General features: G+C 41.7%; 1 protein-coding gene across 1 annotated transcript in view; it reads right to left on the reverse strand.

Moving 5' to 3' along the window:
• The window catches only part of LRRC2 (leucine rich repeat containing 2), a 284,202-nt gene that overhangs the window by 181,269 nt on the left and 78,904 nt on the right, over window positions 1-24,029 (reverse strand). Inside the window, exon 3 of the mRNA XM_075277223.1 lies at window positions 21,247-21,454. Coding sequence (XP_075133324.1) covers window positions 21,247-21,454 — 208 coding nt within the window. The remainder of the gene's footprint in view (window positions 1-21,246; window positions 21,455-24,029) is intronic.

Below are 24,029 nucleotides of genomic sequence, written 5' to 3' on the forward strand. Positions count from 1 at the left end.
CCCAGTAAATTACGGTCATCCAATACAACCTCCGTAACAACTAATACCTCCTCCGGAGGGAGTTTCCGTTGTAACCGTAATAGATGCAAGTGCTGCAGATCAATTAGAAATAAAGTATGTGAGATTAGTAGCTTCACTACCAACGAAATTTTTAGATTAAAATACCATCTTGATTGTACTTCGTCATTTGTAATATATTTATTGGAATACCCGTGTGGCCTCCAATATATAGGCAGAACATCTAGACAATTAAGCGAGCGTATCAACAAGCATCGCTCGAATGTCACAAACGGTTACATGAAACATAGTGTGTCGCGACATGCAGCTGAACATCACAACAAAAGCTTCAGCGGATTTTTGGTAACACCAATTGACTGGGTTCCCCCGGGTAATAGTGATAGACTGAGTAAGCTAAATAAAAAAGAGATGTTCTGGATGTTTAAATTTAATACATTACATCCAGCGGGCCTAAATATCACAACTGAGGATGTAAACAGATGAGTTACCTTGTATAATCCTTTTGGTCATTCTTAATGTATACTGTTAACTAAAAGGTGTATTTTTAGGGAAGGGCCTATATAATTGGTTGAAATGCATGTTTTAAACTATTTAAATTATTCAATTTATTTTTCATTTTTAATTTGTATAATAGTCAGATAGAAATTTAATGTACCAATATCGAGTATATCATGAACATGGTGGGCTATATTTATATATATATATTTTTAGGAATGTAATCATATAGATTTTTATGTTTTCTAATTAGAATCATTTTCTAAACTTTTATGTTACGTCCTAGGCAAATATCATCACTATGAATTCTTTTAGATGACTCGTGTAGCAGATTGTCCTTTTACACATGCGCAGAAGTTCATGCGTTCTAGGTTGAACCGCATGACTTCCTTTTATTTTATTTTTTATTTACATTTGCATATTTAGCTATACGACTCTTGACAGGTCGTACCACCGTTTTTTCTTAGCCCGTACTGTTGGTTTCTCTGGTGCGGGCGGAGTGCCCGTGCTCTTGTGGTGATAGAATATTCCGCCGAAAAAATTTGCACAAAGGCTCGTAACATCTGACTTCCTTTTATTTTATTTTTTATTTACATTTGCATATTTAGCTATACGACTCTTGACAGGTCGTACCACCGTTTTTTCTTAGCCCGTACTGTTGGTTTCTCTGGTGCGGGCGGAGTGCCCGTGCTCTTGTGGTGATAGAATATTCCGCCGAAAAAATTTGCACAAAGGCTCGTAACATCTAGCTAATGAGCATGCGTTCCAGCTTGGACCGCATCTTTTTCCTCCGGAAGTGGCACATGGAGCGGTACGGTTAAATAGGCCGAGGCGCTCCGGATAGAGTTTATTTCTTCCTAGCTTGAGTGAAGCTCGATTAGTGAAGGTAAGACAATATTATTGCTGGAATCTTGTTCTAATGAAATATAATAATAGTCACTGAACATATGGGATGTTAAGGATCTATAGTTATCTCGAGTATGAATAATATGATCAATATATAATAGTTTGTCTATGACTAATGATGTGTAATACATCACCTGAGCTTAATTCAGAATTCATATAATATACCTTGGATTTGTTTATAGGTTCTGGGTTTATAGGTAAATGATTTTCTTGCCTAATAACGTCGTGGTCTGTTGTTTTTTTCTTTGACAAGCTAATCTGTTATTTAAATTATGTCTTTGTATATTCATGTTTTTTATACATATACTATATTTATTGTTTAACTAGTTACGCACTTGATAAAGGGTTCCGACCCGAAACGCGGCAACTGTTTTTGCGTTGTGCAATCTTCTTTTTGAATAAATTCCTTTGGACCTGAGAGCGCCGTCCTTTTGTTCTTCCATTGGCCTTTCCCCTAAAACACATATAATAGTACTTAAATACTGTGAAACACATACATATTAGGTATCCCTGTGTCTGAAAATGCCCGCTCTATAAATCTATAATAATATTTTTCCTGTACGGTAAACGCTGTAGCGGGAAAAATAATCAAAGGTGTCAAACCACCATTTTTTCACTGTTCTGCCTCTGATAAAAAATTGAATAGAAAGTGATCAAAGCAATACCAATTCCCCAAAATGGTATAAATAAAACGTAAAACTGGTCCAGCAAAAAAAGATGCCTTATGCATCCCTGTACACGGAAATATAAAAAAGTTACGGGTGTTAATAGGGCGATTTTTAGAAAAAAAAAAATTGGCACAGTTTTGTTTTGGATTTTTGTTAAGGGGTTAAAGTGTAAATAAAACCGCATAAATTTGGTATCCTCGGAAACGCACCGAAACATAGAAATTAGATGTCATTTTGGCTGCACAGTGAACGCCGTAAAAACGAAGCTGTAAGAAAGCCGCACAAATGCAATTTTTCTTCAAATCATTCTGAATTTTTTTTCCAACTTCCCAGTATATTGTACAGAATAATTAATGGCAGCATCATGAAGAACAATTTGTCCTGCAGACATTAAAGGGGTTGGCCACTTTCAGACCAATATTGACAAACAAATGTACAATAAAAAGATATACAATTTTGCAATATACTTTCTGTATCAATTCCTCATGGTTTTCTATATTTCGGCTTGCTGTCATTCATTCTGTTACTTCTAGTGGATAAAACTGACCATGGTCATGTGATTTACTGTCCATGGTCATGTGATGAGCATACAGGAGCACAGCTGATTACCAGGCAGATGTCTGATTATTGTGCTGTGACTATAACGAGCTCATCACATGACCATGGACCGTAAATCACATGACCATGGTCAGAGTTTTATCCTCTAGAACAGGGGTCTCAAACTAGTGGCCCGCGGGCCAACTGCGGTCCTCGAGACAATAGTTTGCGGCCCCCGCGCGGCTCCCTGCATGTCCCGCTATGTCTCTTTAGTGTTTTACTTACCAAACTTTCCTCCGACCACCCCCCGCTCTTATAACAGTGATACAAGCGATGGGTGATCGTAGGAAAGCTTGCATTACTGTAACTGAAGGACGTGCGTGTGACCTCAGACGTCACATGACTAGGGAGGCGTGTCTTAGTGTGCCAGCCGGAAGATGAAGGGATGTGCCATCTAAAGGTACTGAGAGGGGAGGGGAATGTGAGATGCAGGGTGGAGAGTGTGTGTGTCTGTCTATGTGTGTTTCTGTGTGTGTATGTGTCTGTGTGTGTGTGTGTGTGTGTCTGTCTGTCTGTCTGTGTAAGTAACCTAGGGCCACAGATGGAAGGGGAACATGAAACAGAGGGCAGAGATGAGGGGGGGGGGCATGAAAATGGGGGCAGAGATGAGGGGGCATGAAAATGGGGGCAGATGGAGGGGGGACATAAAATGGGGCAGATGAAGGGAGATATTAAACTGGGGGAGAAATGATGGGGTAGATGAAGGGGGGCACTTAAACTGGGGACAGCTGGAGGGGGCATTAAACTGTGGAGGTAGCTGGAGGGGGACCTGTCTGCCTCTAGTTGCCCCCAGTTTATTGTCACCAACCAGCTACCCCTACGGTTTAATGTCTGCTTATAGCTGCCCGAGTTTAATGTCCCCCTCTAATTGCCCCCAGTTTAATGTCCCACTTCAGCTGCAATTAATTTATTGCCCCCCTCCAACTACCCCCACTGTTTAATGACCCCCTCCAGCTGCCCCAGTTTAATGTCCCCTCTAGTTTCCCCCAGTTTAAACTGGGGCACCAGGAGAGGGACTGAAAAATGAATGAGAATGGGCGGAGTCAACATAAAAGTGGTCAGAGCTAAATTTGCTGTGGCGCACATAGCTTGTGGAAAACCTAATGCCTCACCCAGACTCTACCTCCAGTGGCCCCTGGGTAAATTGAGTTTGAGACCCCTGCTCTAGAAGTAACAGAATGAATGACAGCAAGCCGAAAACTAGAAAACTGTGAGGAATTGATACAGAAAGTATATTGGAAAATTGTATATCTTTTTATTGTACATTTGTTTGTCAATATTGGTCTGAAAGTGGCCAACCCCTTTAATACATCATATGTCTCTGAGAGCAGAAAAATAAAAAGGTATGGGGTAATACTCAATAATATCCAGAATATCCAGAAGGAATAACAAAGGAACAATACAACACAGTGAAAAGATTCTTTAGAATTTAATGGGACTACAATCCTTCACTAGAAAAGACATGTCAGGAGGGATGACAGATTCTTCACAAACAGTACAACAGTATCTCAAGTCTTATGATAAAGCAGTGTAATCATTGCATCATAAAAATGTATGAAGTTATATCAGAGACATTGCTAGACGTTCACCATAGGGTGGCAAATACATCTCTAAGGCCGGGGCCCCATGTGGCATTTTACAGTCTCTGCAAAGTGAAAGGGATTTGCGGAAAAATATGTGTGCGATTTCCAAAACCGTTGTGGTTTTGGAAATCACAGGATGTTAGTTATATCTAGATCAAGATATCAAGATTTGTTTTGTTTCAGGTTGCTTATGTCACAGATTTGTTATAGGTCAAACAAGTTCAGTATGAATCACATCTTAAGTTGGCTTAAAACATAGTATCTATCCAATTTCTAGCTCTCTGGGTTGAACCATACACTGCGCTTCCACTCAATTTTAACTTTTAAAATGCTCTGTGTTTTTTTTTTTTTTTAGACATACATAGTGGTTTATATTGCAAAAAGCAATGGTTTTGTAGGAAAAAAATGGCCCATTTTGATGATTTGTTTGTGCTACAGGCTTGTTGCTATTTGGGAGACAAATTTGTGGCTGTGAATCTAGTTGAAAAGTGAGGAGGAATTGTCTTTAAAAAAAAAAAAGCCACCAAAAATTATCCCTTTATAGGAACTGATTTGAAATTAAAATGGTTTTGATTTTTTTTATGTCAATACTGTGGAACCAACAGTGACCTATAGTGGAATGTGATAGATCAGGCTTCAAGGAATGTCTAGATGGAATGAAGCGATGGACTAGGCCACAGGACATGTCTGAGTGATGGCAGAAAACATTGGCAGCTGTGGCAACATGTGTGGCAGTGTGATATGGAGTGATATGATGGACCAGGCTGCAAGACTTGTCTGTTCAAGTGGTGGCAGCTATGGCAACATGAGTGGTAACACAACATGGAATAATATGATGGATGAGGCCACAGGACATATGTGGCTGAGTATTGGCATTGATTGTAGCTATGGCAAGTGGCAGTACAGCATGGAATGATATGATGGACCAAGCTGCATGACTTGTCCGTCTAAGTGGTGGCAGTTGTGGTAATGTAACATGGGATAATATGAAGGATGAGACTGCAGGACATATGTGGCTGAGTGGTGGTGGTGGTAGCTGTGGCAACATGAGTGGCAGTGCTTCATGGAATGATATGATGGCCAAAGCTGCAGTACATGTCTGGCTGAGCAGTGGCAGTGGTGGTAGCTGTTTAGGAGCCATAAGCAGCAGCAGTATAGTAAATAGATGCTGATGATGCAGAGAGACGGTGACACCACTATTTAAAAGTATCAGCCAGAGGTGTATGAAAATCCTCACAGATCAATGCCTGATTCATTTATGATAAAATGAATTTTCTGTGCGTGTCCAGCTGTAGACAGTTTTAACCTTGAATATGTTACAGTTAGAGATGAGTGAGTAGTATTTGTTCGAGTAGGTATTCGATCGAATACTACGGTCGATCGAGTACCACTCGCTATTCGAATGTAAAAGTTCGATGCAGAACCAGCATTGATTGGCCGAATGCTATACAGTCGGCCAATCAACGCTGGTTCTTCTCCTACCTTTAGAAGTCTTCTCCGTGCAGCTTCCCCGCGGCGTCTTCCAGCTCTGAATTCACTCTGCCAGGCATCGGTGTCTTGTAGTGCGGGCATCTCATAGTGCGGGCATGCGCAGTCGGCTCTGCCCAGGCCCGATGCCTGGCAGAGTGAATTCAGAGCCAGAAGATGCCGCGGGGACGCTGCACGGAGAAGACTTCTCGGAGGATCCAACCAAACCCTCACTCGTGGACTTGGTAAGTATAATTTGATTGAATGTTGCCTACCCCTGAAACGAGCATTTTCCCCCCATAGAGTATAATAGGGTTCGATATTCGATTCGAGTAGTCGAATATTGAGGGGCTACTCAAAACGAATCTCGAATCTCGAACATTTTACTGTTCACTCATCTCTAGTTACAGTGTCCCCTGGCAGCACTGAACACCCTCTTGCACATTACGCTTGAGACCGGCCAAGATAAAACTTTCATGTCAAACTGGACCAGCACCTTCCACTGCTGTAACTTACTGGTCCATAATTTCATGGGGTCACAGTTATCTGCTGGAATATAAATGTACTTTAAGTACAACTGTACATAATAGTTCAGCCAGTGGGCATCAGTTATCTGTTGTGCCTCTGGCTGGCACTGAAGGATGAAAAATCATTCAAGACACTTGTAGCTATGGCACTGGCAGAGGAGGTGGAGCACCGGCTGAGTTAGGCCACCTGGGTATGTCTGTGACTGGCAGCTGATGTGGTGTCCATAAACACTGCGGTAAGATGGGTATACTGCCTATCCTAATAATATTCCAATGTTTCTTTCCATTTGGAGGCATGGAACAATTCCCCTATTTTGGCTTTAAGAGCACTACCATCCAATACTCATCCCTCTGTTTCATGCTAATAGTACACTTTTGCTGCTTAAGCCTGCCATGCTTTCTGGCTAATCTCATTTACACATTGCAGAAAAAAGAGCTGCAGAAAAACTGCGTTTGAAAAATGCAACATATCGATTTTAGATGAATTGTGATTGATTGTGTTCCCTATAGATTTAAATAAGGTTTTCTAAAGCAGATTTTAAGACAGAAATTACCTCAAAATCTGCTCAAAATTCAGCATGGACATAATTTAAGGCTAAGGTCCAATGTAGTGGGCCGCAGGAAAAAAGTGGTGCTGGAAAACCACGGCAGCAACACATTGCAGTCTAGCCCACAACGGTTTTCACAGAAAGACTTTCTGCTTCCGCCAGCATTTCCATAGGTATAATTGACATGCTGTGAGTTCCAGAAACTCAACAGTTTTGGAAATCGCTGCATGTCCGCTGTGCTTATTTTTCTGCAGTGTGTGGATGGAATTCACTAGAATCCTATCCATTATGCTGGGACTTTAAAATGCTGTGTTTCTGCTGCGGCCAAATGCCAACATTTATGCCATGTGTGGCCCTGGCCTAAGGGTAAACTCACAAGGAGGAAAATGTAGCAAAATTTGACAGAGAATTTGACTTCTGCATCAAATCCGCCTCCCTTTCATTTCAACAGAAGTCAGTAGCGTTTTTCTTCTGCTAGCTGATTCCAGAACCTCTGGAAACTTACAGGAACTAGAGTGGCAGTTGCCCCACAAGCGGAACAGGAGCAGAAGGAGAGTGATCCTACTCCATCTATATCTGCGGCTGTCCTTCCTGAATTGGAGGAGGAGTCTGATGAACCTAGATCATTTGCATTGCTGGGGGAGGAACCCATGTCACTACCACCTACATCACCAGTTGCTGAGGCTGAATTCATGCCATTAACCAGACCAGCAGCTGATACCTCCCGGCAGTCATTCCTTGCAGATGTCAGGCTCTTTCTCCAACCAGTACACCTTCCAGCATGGAACGAACACAAAGAAACATCCAGATAACAAACAGACAACTGGAATTGGAAGCTATGTCTCTTATCCAGAGGGTCCACGGCAATGACAAAATAGGCTTCTGTCTGATGAGTCCTGAATGCCAAGGAATCTTTATGTCTGTTGTTCGTGTTGTGGCAGAGACTTCACGTCTGTTCCCAACATGCTGGAAATGAGTTAATTCATTTTTTATTTTCAGCAGGCTATGGGTTCAATATCCACATTCAAACCACCACCACCACCACCACCACCACCCGGAATGTTTTGTTGTGTGTCAACACAGAAAGACACGATTTTAAGTCAACACCCTCCACCACCTCTCTCTACTCCTCCTCCTACTGCTGGTTTGCAACTTTATTCCTCCTTTTTCCCACACCTTATCCTTAAGCCTTATCCCTCACAAAGCCACACTCCACCACATACAAATAGATCATTAGATCCCCCTTCTTATTATGAAAATCTATCATTTTATTTATTTATTTTTATTTTTGAGAGGGTTAATATGGAAGGTTACTATGGGTGGGTTGGGGAGATATAGTTGTACTATTTTGTTCTTGTAAAAAAAAAATATATATATATATATATATATATATATTCATATTCAAAAAACTTGTGTCGTTTTTTTATTCTGTTTCTTTCTTATTCTGTAAAACATGCTAATCACAGAAGACACCATGAGTGCTATTAATTTCATGAACCCTCATGGGGTCTTCTATGATATAGGAACATGTGGTCAAAAGAGATAAGCAGGTTGTATTGTTCCTCACTTCAAAAGGGTCAATGGCAGAAGATCATGACTGCTATATCAAATAGTGGTTGTGGGCTGTTCTGTCACTGGAAAAATGGAAGGAAATGTGTCCAAAAGATGAATCGCATTTTAAGGATAGCATGGTGATCAGTGGACCTACATATATAATTAAGGCTGCATTCACACTGAGTAACGCTGGGGTTTTTTGTGCTTATTTTTGCACATAGCGCCGCGTTAACGCCGTGTATACTCCGCGTTTGCGCTGCGCTATTTTGCGGTCGTGTTGAACGGCGCAAACGTGGCATATACACGGCGTTAACGCGGCGTTGACGCGGCGCTATGTGCAAAAATAAGCACAAAAAACGCCAGCGTTACTCAGTGTGAATGCAGCCTAAGAGACACCAATGCTCACACATACCAATGATCTTGTGTAAGGAAATTGCTATAGGAGCAATTCCCCAGTAGCTGATGATGAGAACCCTGGGGGAAGGGGCATGACAAGACAGTGAGCCCCAAACTGAACCCACCGCTGCCCCTACCTGCTTGTCTCACTGCACTAGGCGGGAGAGGACAACTGGCCAACAAGCCCTTCCTAGATATATGTGATGACACAGAATGCAGACAAGACAAAACGCAGAAGAGGAGTCAGCAAGCCAAGGGATAAAGCCAAAGAGACAAAGCAGTGCAAATCGTAATCCAAAAAGTAGTCACAAGGGAAGCCAAAGGTCAGAGGTCAGTAATACAATAGTAGCAGAAGAGGAGCTAGCAGTGACAAAGTCTAGTCCTGGCTCTTACCACCACCAAGCCTGGCTGAGCCACAGAGCCCAGAGAAAAACTGATACTCCCCAACCAAGCATCAGCCATCTGCCAAGCCAAAACCCCCAACATGCCCTGAACAAGGCTCAAATAAAAGGAGTCATTGAAAGAGACAAAGAGCGGTACATCGAGGAATGGAGAAGCGCAATAAATAACTCCAAGAAACTCACTGTGTACCAGTCACTGCAAAGGGACTACACCATGGCCACCTACCTGGAGAGAAAACGCCACCCCAAACACAGACAGACCCTGAGCCGCTACAGACTGAGCGCTCACAACCTGGAGATGGAGACGGGGTGACACAGGCAGACGTACAAGCCACGGGAGAATAGACTGTGCCAGCACTGTGACCAGGGGGCCCTAGAAGACGAGACCCACTTCCTGCTACACTGCACCAAATACTCAGCTTTGAGGGCCGTCTACTACCAAAGACTCTCTGCCCACATCCCAGACTTCATATCTGCAGACGAGAAGAGGAAACTCTACATCCTACTGGGAGAAGAAGAGACCACTGTGGAGATCGCTGCCCAATACGTGTCCAGCTGTCACCAAACAAGAGGAAGATGAGACTCCACGGACTGTTATACCCCACCCCACCTCCCCATATAGCGGTCACCAACTAAGAGGAAGATGAGACTCTATGGACTGTTATACCCCAAACCACCTGCCCCACCACACCTCACCTCCCCATATAGCGGTCACCAACTAAGAGGAAGTTGAGACTCCATGGACTGTTATACCTCAAAGCAGCCCCCCTCCACCCCACCCCCATACTCTCCTCCTCGACTACAACTCCCCCCCCCACACACACACACACTTTACTAGCTTTGGCAATGCCGAATATCCATTCGGACGTGCCAATAAAGCCTATTTGATTTGATTTGATCTAAGGACAGAGTCACAATAGCCAGCAATGTGGGCTGATGGCCTGTATATAGGAAGCAGAGCTAGTGTTGGGGGAGGGGAGAACAAACTGGGCAATTCCACGGGTGTCCAGCACATGCATTGGCCCCCTGGCTGTGGAATAGTATATGTCGTAAGGACACCATGTGCAGCTGCAGCAACGGCTAATACACAGTAGCCAGCAAAAGAGCTGCAGGTATTGAAAGAGGAAGGGTCCATTCAGTGCTCTCAGAACGCTTCCCCCCCTTCTCTGGCTGCCCTCTGCCCACCAATGCCCACACTATTCTTATAAATCCGAGGTCAATGACTTTTTCCTATTTTTATTTTTTAATGCCTACATTTTCCTGCTTCCTGTGCCACATTCCCTGCACAGTTATTGGTGGAAAAAAAGTGCCAGGGAAGGTGGGAGAGCATACAAAATTTTACTGCGGTTGCCACATAGTATTAAATTGGAATCGAACATGTTGAATACCCTAATATTCGATTCAATACTTACTCGATCAAACGGTATTCGCTCATCTCTATTAATTATTACCTTCTTCGTGTCTCTCACATATGAGTAACTCTCATGTGAGGTACACAGGGGTTAATGTGAAGGACACGATGGGTTTAATTACTATTAGTATGAGGCCTGGTTCACATCTGCGTTCGGTAATCCATTTGAGGAGTCTGTATGGGGACCCCCTGAAAAGACTACCGAATGCATTGGTAAGGAGTGTACAGTGAAAGCACACGGACCCCATAGACTATAATGGGGTCCGTGTGCTTTCCGCGCAGTGTCCGCACAAATCATGCGGAGAGAAGGGCATATGCCTTGTTGCTTCTGCACCTGATCTTTAACCCCTTCCCGCCGATGGCACTTTTTGACTTCCTGACCAAGCTCGATTTTTCAAAACGGACATGTGTCACCTTATGTGGCAATAACTTTGGAACGCTTTAACTTACCAAAGTAATTTTGAGATTGTTTTTTCGTAACACATTGTACTTCATGTTAGTGGTAAATTTTGGTTGATATGTTTTGTGTTTAATTATGAAAAAATAGGAAATTTGGTGGAAATTTTGAAAAATATGCATTTTATAAAGTTTGAAATGATGTGCATTGCATACAGAAAGTCAGACCGCCAAAATTATATCCTAAATCTCATGTCCCAGATCTCTGCTTTATGTCGGCATCAAACTTTAGTCACCCTTTTATTTTTTACGGACATTAGAAGATTTACAAGTGAAACAACAATATTCAAAATTTTCAAGAAATTTCCAAAACCCATTTTTTAAGGGACTAATCCAGTTATGAAGGGGTTTTGAAAGACCCTTGTATTAAAGCCCCCCATAAATCACCCCATTTTCAAAACTGCACCCCTTAAATAAGCCAAAACAACATATACCTAGTAATTTAACCCTATAAGTGCTTAACAGGAATTAATACAAAATGGAGGTGAAATTTTCAAATTTCATTTTATTTTACTAATATTTTCGTTTAGCCCTAGAATTTGCACATTCACAAGGGGTTAAAGGAGAAAACGCATCCCACAATTTGTTAGGCAAGTTCTCCGGAGTACCATAGTACCCCACTTGTGGGTGTAAACTAATATATGGACGCACCGCGAGACACAGAAGGGAAGGCGCACCAAGGAGCTTTTAGAGGGCAGATGTAGCTGTGATCAGTTTCAGGAACTATGTCGCTTTTACAAAGCCCTTGAGGAGTCAAAACAGTGGAAACCTCTAGAAAGTGACCCCATTTTGAAAACCGCACCCCTCAAAGAATTTATCAAGTGATGTCGTGAGCATTAGTAACCCCGAAGTGCATGTGTAAGCTTTGCGGAGTAAATTGGGTACACCAAATCCCATTCTATTTTCCCACTAGCTCCTATGACCCGGACGGGGAAGAGGGGCATTCTGGGGGGTCAGCGCTGGTGTATTATCTCTCATAAGCTCTAAATATGGGGGGTCCCCTGAAAACGCTCGCACAGCTTATACATTTCCTTCTAGTCGCAGCCACTTATGTCCTAATGATTTGGCGACTTTTAGGGTTTTTGTCTTCATATTGTACAAGGTAGATTTTTATTTTTATTTTCTGGCAATGTGGCTATATGAGGGCTTGGTGTTTGCGGTATTAGATGTACTTCTCAATGCCACCATTTTGTTGCCTGTAACTTATTGACTACATTTTATTAACTCTTTCTGGGTGGGATGTAAAAGGAAACATCAATTCTGGCATTGCTTTTTAGCATTTATTTTTTTCCCCGTGCAGCATACAGCATAAGTAACATGTTACCTTTATTCTGCAGGTCGGTACGGTTACGGGGATACCTCATTTATATTATTTTTTAATGTGTTGCTATTTGTGCAGAATAAAATTAAATTTAGGGAAAAAAATCTACTATTTTTGCATCGCCATCTTCTGAAAGTCATAACATTTTTATTTTTCGCTAGACAGAGCTGGTTGAGGGCTTATTTTTTGCGGGAAGACCTCTTCTTTTTATTGGTACCATTTTGGTTTTTATCTAACCATTTGATTACTTTTTATTGAACATTTTGTAAGGGAAAGGTGGTGAATAATCATTATTTTGTGCGTTTTTCTACGTTTTTTTTTACGCCGTTTGCCGTTCGGGTTAAATAATGTTTTAATTTTATTGTTCAGGTTATTACGGACGCGGCGATACCAAATATGTAATAGTTTTTTCTTTTTTTCTTTATTTTACATAATAAAACATGGACAGGGGTAGGAAAGCGTGAGTGTCCCACAGAAATTGGAACGGTTAGGCAGTATGTATATGGCGTCCGTATAGTCCATGACCCTGCAGCAACTGCCACCATGTATGTAGATGATGCACTTTATTCTATACTGGATTAGCAGCAGAGTCTAGTTCTGGATTACTGAGGGCACCGATTATTCTCATTATGACCAATGTGTAAGGAGAGATTCAAACAAAAGACAAAAAACACAATATAGATTATTTTTCATTTTTTTATTGAATAGCAATAAGCAACATTGTAATAAAATTATTACTGGCCCTTTAATATACAATAAAATGGGTGACAGTGACTCTCAGGTCAGGCCGGTGCAGACTACAGAACTCGCTACATTCTGATCACCATGTCCTGAGATGAAAGCCACCCAACCCAAAGATCCAGAGGAAGGCGAAACAAACTCCCCGGAGCGTTATACCTCAGGGGGGCCAAAAATTCCTTCCTGACCCCAGATGTGGCGATCAGATTTCTCCCAGGATCCAGACTGTCCTGCTGCATATTGCTCTTATATATTTTGTAAATTGTTATTTGCTGTAGAGAGCTGAACCTGTAAGGAAAGAAAGAGACATCCTGCCCCTAAGAGCTTACAGTCTAATACAATACACATTCTGCCCTTAAGAGCTTACAATCTAATACAACACACATCCTGCTTCTAAGAGCTTACAGTCTAATACAATACACATACTGCCCCTAAGAGTTTACAATCTAATACAACAAACATCTTGCCCCTAATAGCTTACAATTTTATATAATACACGTCCTGTCTCTAACAGTTTAAAATCTAATGTACTAAGTCCTGCATGTCTGACTTTGTATCCGGCTAAATAAAACGGTTTCCCCAGGGACGGGTAGTAGGTGGACACAGACGGTCACCTTTACAAACCTATTACAAACCTATTCCAGTGACTGGGTTTTAAAGCAGACCGACTGAAAACGGAAACCCAGTGGAATGCACAAACCAGAAAAAGAGCACAAGTGTGAGAGCCCCCTAAGCCATAGATACAATATAATGCAATAGATAGTCTAATACATAGGGTATATTCACAAAGTGAACATTTCACATGAAATTTGGGGCATATTCTGTACCAAAGTCCATGTAAAAATTTTGCAGAAACAAGGACAGAAAGCCATATCAGGATTAGATCCAATTAACAAAGCTATTCCCTTTGTGGACCTGCAGCCCATCAGAATGGTAATTTGTTCTGCATATTCTACTACAGATACAAGAAACATTTGCTATGTGTGAACATACGCTAAGATTGCCCATACACCTTATATAGAGATCAGCTGAACACTTTCAGCCAACAGATATTCCTCCTGACCGCCCCATACACCGACTATACACATGCACACTCAGTTGAGTGTGCATGTTTTTTTTCAGTGTAAGCAATGAGTAAGCTACTTTCTGACCTGGCAGTGAATTATTACCCACTAGAAATTCAGCATGTCTCATCCCTCCCCCTGATGTCTACTGTCAGGGTAAAGTTGGATACGTGTCATACACACTAGGTCAGGTTCAATCAGCTTTCTCTAATGTGTATGAGGACCTGAAAGGACATGATGACTGGCAAGTAATAATTTATTGCATGGAGTCGTACAATAAAGTAACAAGTCCCCATTAGATCCATGTACAGGGGTGATGAGGATACAGCAGTGATCCGCACTATAAACCCTCAAGTACATGACACAGCCATAGATTGTAAAAGTTTCACACTGATTTCAGCACAATTTCTGTGTCAGTATCAGTGTGAAAAAACTTGCTATTGCGCGACAATGATCATATGGTGTAGATTTTCCATGCACAGAATTGATTTCCTGTGTCATGGGAAAAAAGCAGCCGGTGCGGTTCTATCTTGATGTAGATTCAGCAACAAAAATAGCGCTGAAACCGCAGCAAGTGATCGCACACAAATTAGCCCAATAATCAGGTGAAAACTACAAACTGAGGCAGAAACCCAAAGATTGGTCTCAGATTTTTGCCATGGAACCTGCAGCAGAAATCTATCTTGGGTATGAATTTACCCAACAAAATCAGGAAAATATTCCTGAAGACTGTGCCAAGGATAGAACCAGAGGTGAACCTGCCTGTTTCGCCGCCCGAGGCGGATGACAGAAAGCCGCCCCCCCCCCCCGGGAGGAGGGGGCAGAGCGGAGGGGGCGGAGCGAAGGGGGCGTGGCGGAGCGGTGTTAGCAGGCAGAGAGCAAGCACGGAGAGGACCTGGTCTCTGCCTGAGCATGAGGGAAGGCCGCTGGAGCAGCGCTGCTGCAGTGGCCTCCCCAATCCACCGCTCGGTGATGCTAAGCCATTCCAGGACAGCTTGTCCTGGACTGGCTTAGGTAAGCAAAAATGCCGCCCTCTCCAGGGCCCTGGCATAGCGCCGCCTGAAGCGGTCACTTCAAGTCGCCTCATGGGAGGTGCGGCGCTGGATAGAACCAATATGATTTTCATCCTCCATTTGACATTTGCATTGTTAAAAGTTCCCAGATATACAGTAAGTCTAATGGGAGACTATGATGTATCACAGTGTATAGCTATACAATATGATAAGTCGTCTATAGGTCTCCATACCTCCCTACCCCTGTAAGGCCAGGTTCACACATGGAATTTTTCATGCTTTTTGGGGAGACAAAATACAGAGCCCAGATGTGCAGATTTTGTGTAACATCATCCTCACAATCTCTGCATGAAAGAAGAAAGGGCTTGTTACTGAATTTTTGGGGGGCAAATGGTTCAATTCTGTACTTCACCAAACCCCCAGTCATACCATGTGTGAACGAAGCCTCAGCCTGGAGAGCAGAGCCACCTACCTGGTCGTACCGTCCTCTTCAAGCTACCAAGCTCAAGTGACCCAAGATGGTGCCGGTGTACAACTTTACACATTCTATACCGATCGTGATGTCATGTAGAATCTGTGATGTCAGGGGCCTTGTGATGTCACCATAACTGACACTGCTGTTTATGTATCATGTTTACCACATTGGGATGAGTGGTATTAATAAAATGGAAAGGAGAGGGTTAATTACAGCCGGTGACCCTTTTTTATCTCTCCTGTCCTGTGTGTAGTATCTATATATTGGGCTGCATTCACACTATGGTTGTGTTGTTTTGATTGGTTAGTGATGCCAGAATGGTGTATATACAATGTATATCTATCATATGGTGTAACTATAGAAATATCACAGTAATTCTCTGATCCTCACCCGGCCCTGGCTGACGCAGTTTATCTTTCTATGCCCATAATGTGAGGGAATTTTCTGTGTATATTTTACATATAACCCTATGGAGCAGATTTATTTATGGTCTAAAAGCAAAACTGTCTTTGTTGCTCATAGCAACCAATCGCAACACCGCTTACATTTTGTATTCATCTTCTGAAAAGTGAAACCGGCTCTGTGATTGGCTGCTTTGCCAACTAAGACAGTTTTGCTTTTAGACCATTTTGATAAATCTGCCCCTAATATGTATAATAGTCAGAAACTCCTATATACAGCTACACACATAAGGCCGACTGATCAAACCATCTGAAAGAGAAACTGTCTTTGTTGTCCATAGCAACCAATCACAATGCAGCTTTCAATATCCAGACACACAATCCCAAAAATTTGAACTGTAATTGATGTGACTGTAAGGCCTGGTTCACATCTGCATTCGGTATTCCGTTCGGGGGGTCCGCATGGGGACTCCCTGAACAAAACACCAAACGCATTGACAATCAGTGAGCTTATGAAAGCACATGAACCCCATAGACTATAATGGAGTCCGTGTATTTTCCGCACTGTGTCCGCACAAATCATGCATAGCTCATGTGGACACCGCACGGAAAACACATTGACCCCATTATAGTCTATGGGGTCCGTGTGCTTTCATTGCTCACCGCTTGTCAATGCGTTCGGTATTCTGTTCGGGGGATCCCCAAGCGGACTCCCCGAAAGGAATACCAAATACAGATGTGAAACCAGGCCTAAAATTTCATGGGCAAACTGCAGTGTTTCATGTCTGAAGACATGAAAGGTTCTCTTTAAATACTCTTCACCTGCATCAGTTTTATGGTTGTCCAGGACCATTGTCCAACCTGCTGAGGTGCAATGTATGTCATTGGAAGAAGCTGGCACTCACAAGTGAAGAGTACATGACTCCTGGGAACAACCTGCTTACTGCAGCGTCCTATTACAGTGCAGGGCAGGAAGAGGTTAAGTGCTGGCTGGCATTATGAGGGGGGCATCTGCAAATAAAAGGGGTCTGGTTGTGTTCTTCATATTGGGAATGGAGGAAACTCTGATAGTCGTGAAGTGTTTGGTGCTGTGAGAGGAACATTATACAGTAAAAGCAGCTATTTGCGGATTGTATTGTGAGGGCAGAGGGGAATCTAGAAGTAAGTGGCTAATGTGACAGTATTTAGTCCTGGTATAGCGGTCAGCGGGTGACGTGACAGTATTTAGTCGTGGTATAGCGTTCAGCGGGTGACGTGACAGTATGTAGTACTGGTATAGCTGTCAGTGGCTGACGTGACAATATTTAGTCCTTGTATAGCAGTCAGTGGCTGATGTGACAGTAGTTAGTCCTCGAATAGTGGTAAGTGGCTGACATGAAAGTATTTAATCCTGGTATAGTGGTCAGAAGGTGACATGACAATATTTAGCCCTGATATAGTGGTCAGCAGGTGACATGACAATATTTAGTCCTGGTATAGCTGTCAGGGACTGACGTGACAATATTTAATCCTGGTATAGCTGTCAGTGGCTGACGTGACAATATTTAGTCCTGGTATAGCGGTCAGTGGGTGACGTGACAATATTTAGTCCTGGTATAGCGGTCAGTGGGTGACGTGACAATATTTAGTCCTGGTATAGCGGTCAGTGGCTGACGTGACAGTATTTAGTCCATGGTATAGCTGTCAGTGGTTGACATGATAGTATTTAGTCCTGGTTTAGCTGTCAATGGCTGATGTGACAGCTTTTAATCCTGGCATAGCGGTGACTAGCTGGCATGACAGTATTTAGTCCTGGTATAGCAGTAAATGGCTGACATGACCGTATTTAGTCCTGGTGTAGCGGTCAGTGGCTGATGTGATGGTATTTAGTCCTGGTGTAGCGGTCAGTGGCTGATGTGATGGTATTTAGTCCTGGTGTAGCGGTCAGTGGCTGATGTGATGGTATTTAGTCCTGGTTATAGCGGTCAGCGGGTCTTGTGACAGTATTTAGACTTGTCCTATTTGATAACGCTGTATGTATATAAAGATTTTTAGTATGGGGAAGGGCATGTGCCTTGTTGCTTCTGCACCTCATCTTTAAAGATAAGGTACAGAAGCAACTAGTTTGCCTAGGCAAAATTTTTTTACAAATTTACAAACAACCACTTAAAAGACATTAAGAACACTCCTGTAAGTACCAGTGATAGGCACTGCAGCACATCGAATTAACAGAATGTGACTATACTGTATGTACAATATTTCATTATTTGGGACCCCACTTTTAATTTTGCCCAGGGCACCATTTTGTCTAAAACCATCTCTAATAGGAAGCCCAGGACAACTTGAGGCTTGAGTGGTAGACAGGCTGTCAATCACACAGGCAAGGCTAGAATTAACTATTTGATGAGCAGAGGGAAACAAGGTGCAGGAGATGGGTGTAGTGGAAATTCAATTACAGAGGATAAGTAATAGAGCAGTATTCACACAGTGCAACGAAAAACTCTAAGCAAAGAATCAAACTAAACTCATCTCCTGCACCGCAGCGTGCGAGCAGAGGGTGGCTCAGAGACCCGAACAGGTAGAGACGTTACATCTTGTTTTCTGAAAATCATTGTCAGCCACAAATCACTAAATTCTCATATGCCTATAACAATAATTTTTAAATAATTCCAAAGAAAAAAAATATTTTAGCACAATAACATTTATTTTGTGACTTAAATATTTTCTTTGTGATTGGCATAAAATAGATATCTTTTATTGCTTTAAAATAACAAATAGAATAACAAAAGTATGATAAATTTACAAAATAAAAAGAATAAATGCATATATGGAAGGTGACAGGTGCTCCAGATGACATGTCAATAGCTATGCCAGGTGAACCAGGGCGACGGTATGTCAGGTGGCTGCTGCAAAGATTCAAACTGTGCCAGATATACCAGAGGCTTGGTGTGTCAGGTGGCTGCTGCAAAGATCCAAGCTGTGCCTATTACAAGGATGGCAGGTGCAAGGATGCCAGATGGGCCACATGCCATGAGGAAAGACCATCAATTCTGGATAGGCTGATTGTCACTGAGGCTGGGAGAATTGCCAAGGCACGGCACCTTCGGGAGTCATCAAGTAGTCTGTGAAGGCATCTCTCACTTGTACAACTGAGTTGGATGCACAACTAAAGTTCTGGTTGGGAGATGTTTCTCCAAAAGGCACCTGTGGCTCCACTTCCATGTCTGGGCTATTATAGTCATGAACATAGTTGTGATGCACACAGGCAGCTTTGATGACAATAGCAACCATGTTGGCATCCAGCTGCAATGCACAGGTGAAGCAATGATCCCAAAGGTGTACTCCACAGAGCATCATGCAGGACTCAGCCTCATCTTGAAGGTTATCTTCTGGGCATCCAGTCACTTTTATTGGTATGGGCACAGCAGATGAGGGGACTGAATGCGTGGTACCAAGAAGTGGCCTCGAGGTAGAGTCACCTGATCTAGCAGCACAAGTGCCCTGTACTACCATAGGCGCCAACGCCAGTAGCAATACATCTATACATGGTATCAGCCACCGCCATCAGGACCACTGAAAAATACTTTCAATTGTAAATGTAATTGAAGTATTGTGATCCTGAATGCGTTGGATGCTGCACACGTACATGCTTACCATCAACGGCACCTAAGAAGTTGGGGAAATTGTCCACAGACTGAAAGCCTGCTGTTGCCTGCCAACAAATCTCTGGGGTTAGACTGGGCATCGAGATGGGCTGCAAGTGTGGCATGCGCATCTCAAAATTCCAGAGATGGTGGATTTAGCAACCTGAAATTGGAGCTGCAAAACGCTCTCAAGTTGCCAAAAATCTGAAAGAGAAAGAGAAAACAAAATTAGGAAACATGTAAGACATATTTTTATACCTGTGATTGTCAAAAAATGCATAATTCAAAAAGAGTTCAATAGGGCATCATGCACACAAACATATTTAAGTTCATTTTCTTATGCGAAATTAGGATTCACCAATTCCAAATTGAATATGGGAATCTGCAGATTTTGCAGCTGTGTGATCAACTGATATAAAACACAGTCAAAATATGTGTGTACACTCAAAAGTGGATGTGAACATTCATTCTATTGTTTGGGTCAATGAAAATCACATACAAAGAGTAATCTGTGGCCCATCTGTTTGTGGTTGCAGGACATATTTGGCTGTGGCCATGTACACAATGTTTTTGCAACAAAATGAAGCTGACAAATTAAAAAATGTGAAGAATCAATGCAAATAAATGTCCCTTCTATGCTGTAGGTTTATTGGGTGAACCCAATAGCGGCGTCTTGTCATCCACTGGGGTCTTTCTTGTTCCTGTTAATGAAGAAAATTTATAAAAATTATTTAATGTGTAGAAAACAAACACTTGGCAATTTGACCAACAAATAAAAATTGAAATACCTGCTGCTGTATCCTTCAGCGGTGTATAATATTTATTATAATCTTCATCAGATGGACCATTTCAGTCCTCCTGACCTTAATTTGCCCATCTGCGGGGCTAGAGTGTGGCCTAGAGCCCTAGGACTGCCGGAATAAGACACGTGTCTTCCAAGGTGAGGTGGAAAATGACCTCTGCAGAGACATAGGTGGAGTTTGCTTTACCTAGTGGGCATTCTTAATTCCAAGTGAGAAATAATTAAAATTCCCCGTCACATTCCATAATGAAATTCACTGTGTTTTTTTATAAGCAGAATCCGTATGAAATTCCAGAAGCAGAAAATTTTGGCTGTGCAAATTCAGTAACAAATTCAGTGCCAATTTCCTACATGTGAACCTAGCCTAACTCTTTTCTCCAACCATCTCTTACTGTCTACCTGATTGATGTTATTTAGAATTTTTGCCAAATCCCTATTTTGGAAACTTTTGGCAGTTTCGGAGTATGCAGTAACATAACATGGGAATCTCAGTCCATAAAGTTACTGCCCTAAATGGTGAAGCCCAAAGCAATAATCATATAAAAGAGTGCAACCAATTGCTGTTGATAGGAATTGAAGGCTATTCATAACCAGTGTAATATGGAAACATTATTAACCCCTTTTTGGGTCATACACATTGTAACCAATTTGAAGCAAATTTGAGGAGTAGGTCAGAATGAGTCGTAAGCTTAAGTATGATTGTAAGTATATTCACCATCTAATACAAATTGTGCTTAAGAACATACAATATAACCACAAGACAATGATATCAATGGCCCTACCTGCCACTCTGACCCACAAAGGTTAAAAACAAATTTGTCTGATTCAGGTTTTTCTTCTTTGTAAATAGTCTTTTTAGATGTAGAGGAAATCCTCTGATGTATATCCAATATCTCCAGCTTGGTGTCTACAAACCCATTCTTTAAGTATGCAGATTGGGGTATTCCATTGTTTCTGCATTCCAACATGAAGCTCCATTCTTGTTTAATTCTGCAGAGACAAAAGAGGTTTCATGACACATATTGATTGTTTTACAGGTCAAGATGCAGCAGAGCTAATTTTTGACTGACTCTAGGTTCACACATGCGCCCGGTTTCTGTTCTTTGGGTCCACTAGGGATAATGGGGTTATAATGGCTTCTGTCCAGTTGCCGCCCAAAAAAATGCAGAGAGAAAAGTCCTGCTTGCAGGACTTTTCTTTCTACATTTTTGAAACAGAATGGAGGACATAATCCCCGAATGGAATCCGTGCACGGGTGTGAACCTGGCCTGAGATATACAAATGTAAGAGAGTTAGCCTGAATTTCTGTAATGGGTTAAACTGCTGCAGGATGATATCTCATCGCACATTTTAATTGGAAAAAGTATTTTTTTCTTTGTTTTTTTTTTTTAGTTGTGATATCACCTTGCAGCAGTTTTATCAATCGAAAAGGTTTTTGTTAACTCTGCTACATCTGTATTTGAGCTATCCCAAAGTATCCTGTGGTTATACAGAGGTTGGAAGCATACATTATTGTCAAGAATATTTAAAGAGTTTATTCCATAAAGCATTTTCATACAAAAAATCCTGAAAGATTATAAATAGAGTAGTGTAAGGCCAGGGCCACACATTGCGGAAACTCTGCATTTAAATTACCAGCAAAGTGGATTGGATTCTGGCTAAGCCACACAAGCAGAAAAAAAATTGCAGCAGAAATACTGCGATTTCAAAAACACTTGCATTTTGGAAAATCTCAGCATGTCGGTTATACCTAAGTAAACACCGTCATTTTCCATATAGGTATAGTAAGGACAGAAAGCTCACAGAGGAAAACTCTGAAAACTTTCTGTTACAAACACTGCAGAAAAATCTGCGCTTAGTTTTGACTACAGTTTTTTCTTAAGTGTGCTTAGCTGCCCTTTGGCTTAGGCTATGACCCCATGTTGCAGAAATGATCCTTTTTTTTGTTGCAGACATTGGTGCTCCTAAAATGTGCAGCATAAAGGCATGCTTTTATTATTCAAAAGTGGTAAAGCATAAAAAAAGACATATTTCATATCAATGCCATAACACTGACAATAATACATAGTATAAAAGTAACATTCTCTGGGGTGCTAGAAATTAAGCTATACCACAAAGCAATTATGCTGTTATACATACTGGACTGGTCAAAGAATTTGGATTTTAAGCTTTGGGTTGAATAGGAATATGCTTTGTCCCTGGAAAACTTACTTAGGACTTCTTGGGTGGAGAGTCCTCAAAAGACAGTATTGGGTCACTAGCTCCTCCTGACTCTATACACATCCTACATCGGGGATGGTTGGGTAGACAGAGTCAAGATCTTGGCTAGGCCAGGCATTATGACTTTGGTCTTTCAAAATCCCACCTTCCCCTGGCCAACTGGCTAGAATCTTTCTTGTGTGCAGAGAACTTCAGATGCCTTGTTTGAAAGTTGGGTTGCATAATGTATGGTGGGGCTGCCTAGCTCTGAAAGACTTTTGGTCAAGGATATTACAACTTCAGGTCAAGTATTCTGGAAGGACTGTTTGTAATAACCTACAGATAACTCTTCTTTCTTTGTTGCCAGGCACAATATCCAAGATCAAAAATGCCTCCCTGCTGCATTTTCTCTTTGCTACCGGACTGATCATTCCATTCCACTGAAAGGGTCAGTGCACACAGAGTTTTTTGGCGCTGATTTTAATGCTAAATCCGCCTCAAAATCAGCCTGCAAAAAAGCCTCCCAATAGAACTCTATTTGGAGGCTTTTTTTTGGAGGCTGATTTTAAGCGGATTCAGTGTCAAAATCAGCGCCAAAAACTGTGTGCACTGACCCAAAGACCTCCACTTGCTCAACCATGTTCAAATGGTTGGAGGAATTGTTCTGCAGGAGGACCTTGCAGTGAAAGGGAATGAACACAGTGAGGCGTTACAGAAATTCATACAGTCACCTGATTGTCCAGGCGTTGTCCTTTCTTTGTTTTGTTGTCAATGTCTGATCCTTTTCTTTGTTGCTTTCATGTTTGCCTTGTTTTCACCCTGGTTCAATTGCTTTCACTGTTTATTTAACTGTACTACTTTACCTTTAAACCACATTACTCCTGCTATATACTATGTGACCGCTATGTACACTTGGTTATATGAGCTATACTATTTGATTTGATTTGATTTTCCCATTTCTCCTAAAACAAAGTTATAAACATTAATGTTAAAATGAACCCCAAAAGAGGGGCATATAAAAAATACAACTAATATATAAAAATAATACTCAAACTGTTATCTTTATGTAATATTAAAAAACACTAACTCCGTGAATGCGGCAAGCCAAAAATGAATGCAATGTTATGAATGCAGATAAACCCAGTGTTAATGAGGTAGTGGAACAAAAAAAACATGCTGGATATGAACTGTTTACTGTTAAGGTTACAATTATTAGACTTGATATAATCATTGAAATAGCACACTATAAACTTTCACTTGCACTTGTGGTTTTTAGAGTTTGTCATATCATTACCATTAATAATATTTCATAACAGCCATTTACTATGGCATGTGCTGCTATCAAAATGATTGACACGAACATTTC

This window comes from Leptodactylus fuscus, chromosome 1 (genome assembly GCF_031893055.1).
Source record: "Leptodactylus fuscus isolate aLepFus1 chromosome 1, aLepFus1.hap2, whole genome shotgun sequence".
NCBI lineage: Eukaryota > Metazoa > Chordata > Amphibia > Anura > Leptodactylidae > Leptodactylus > Leptodactylus fuscus.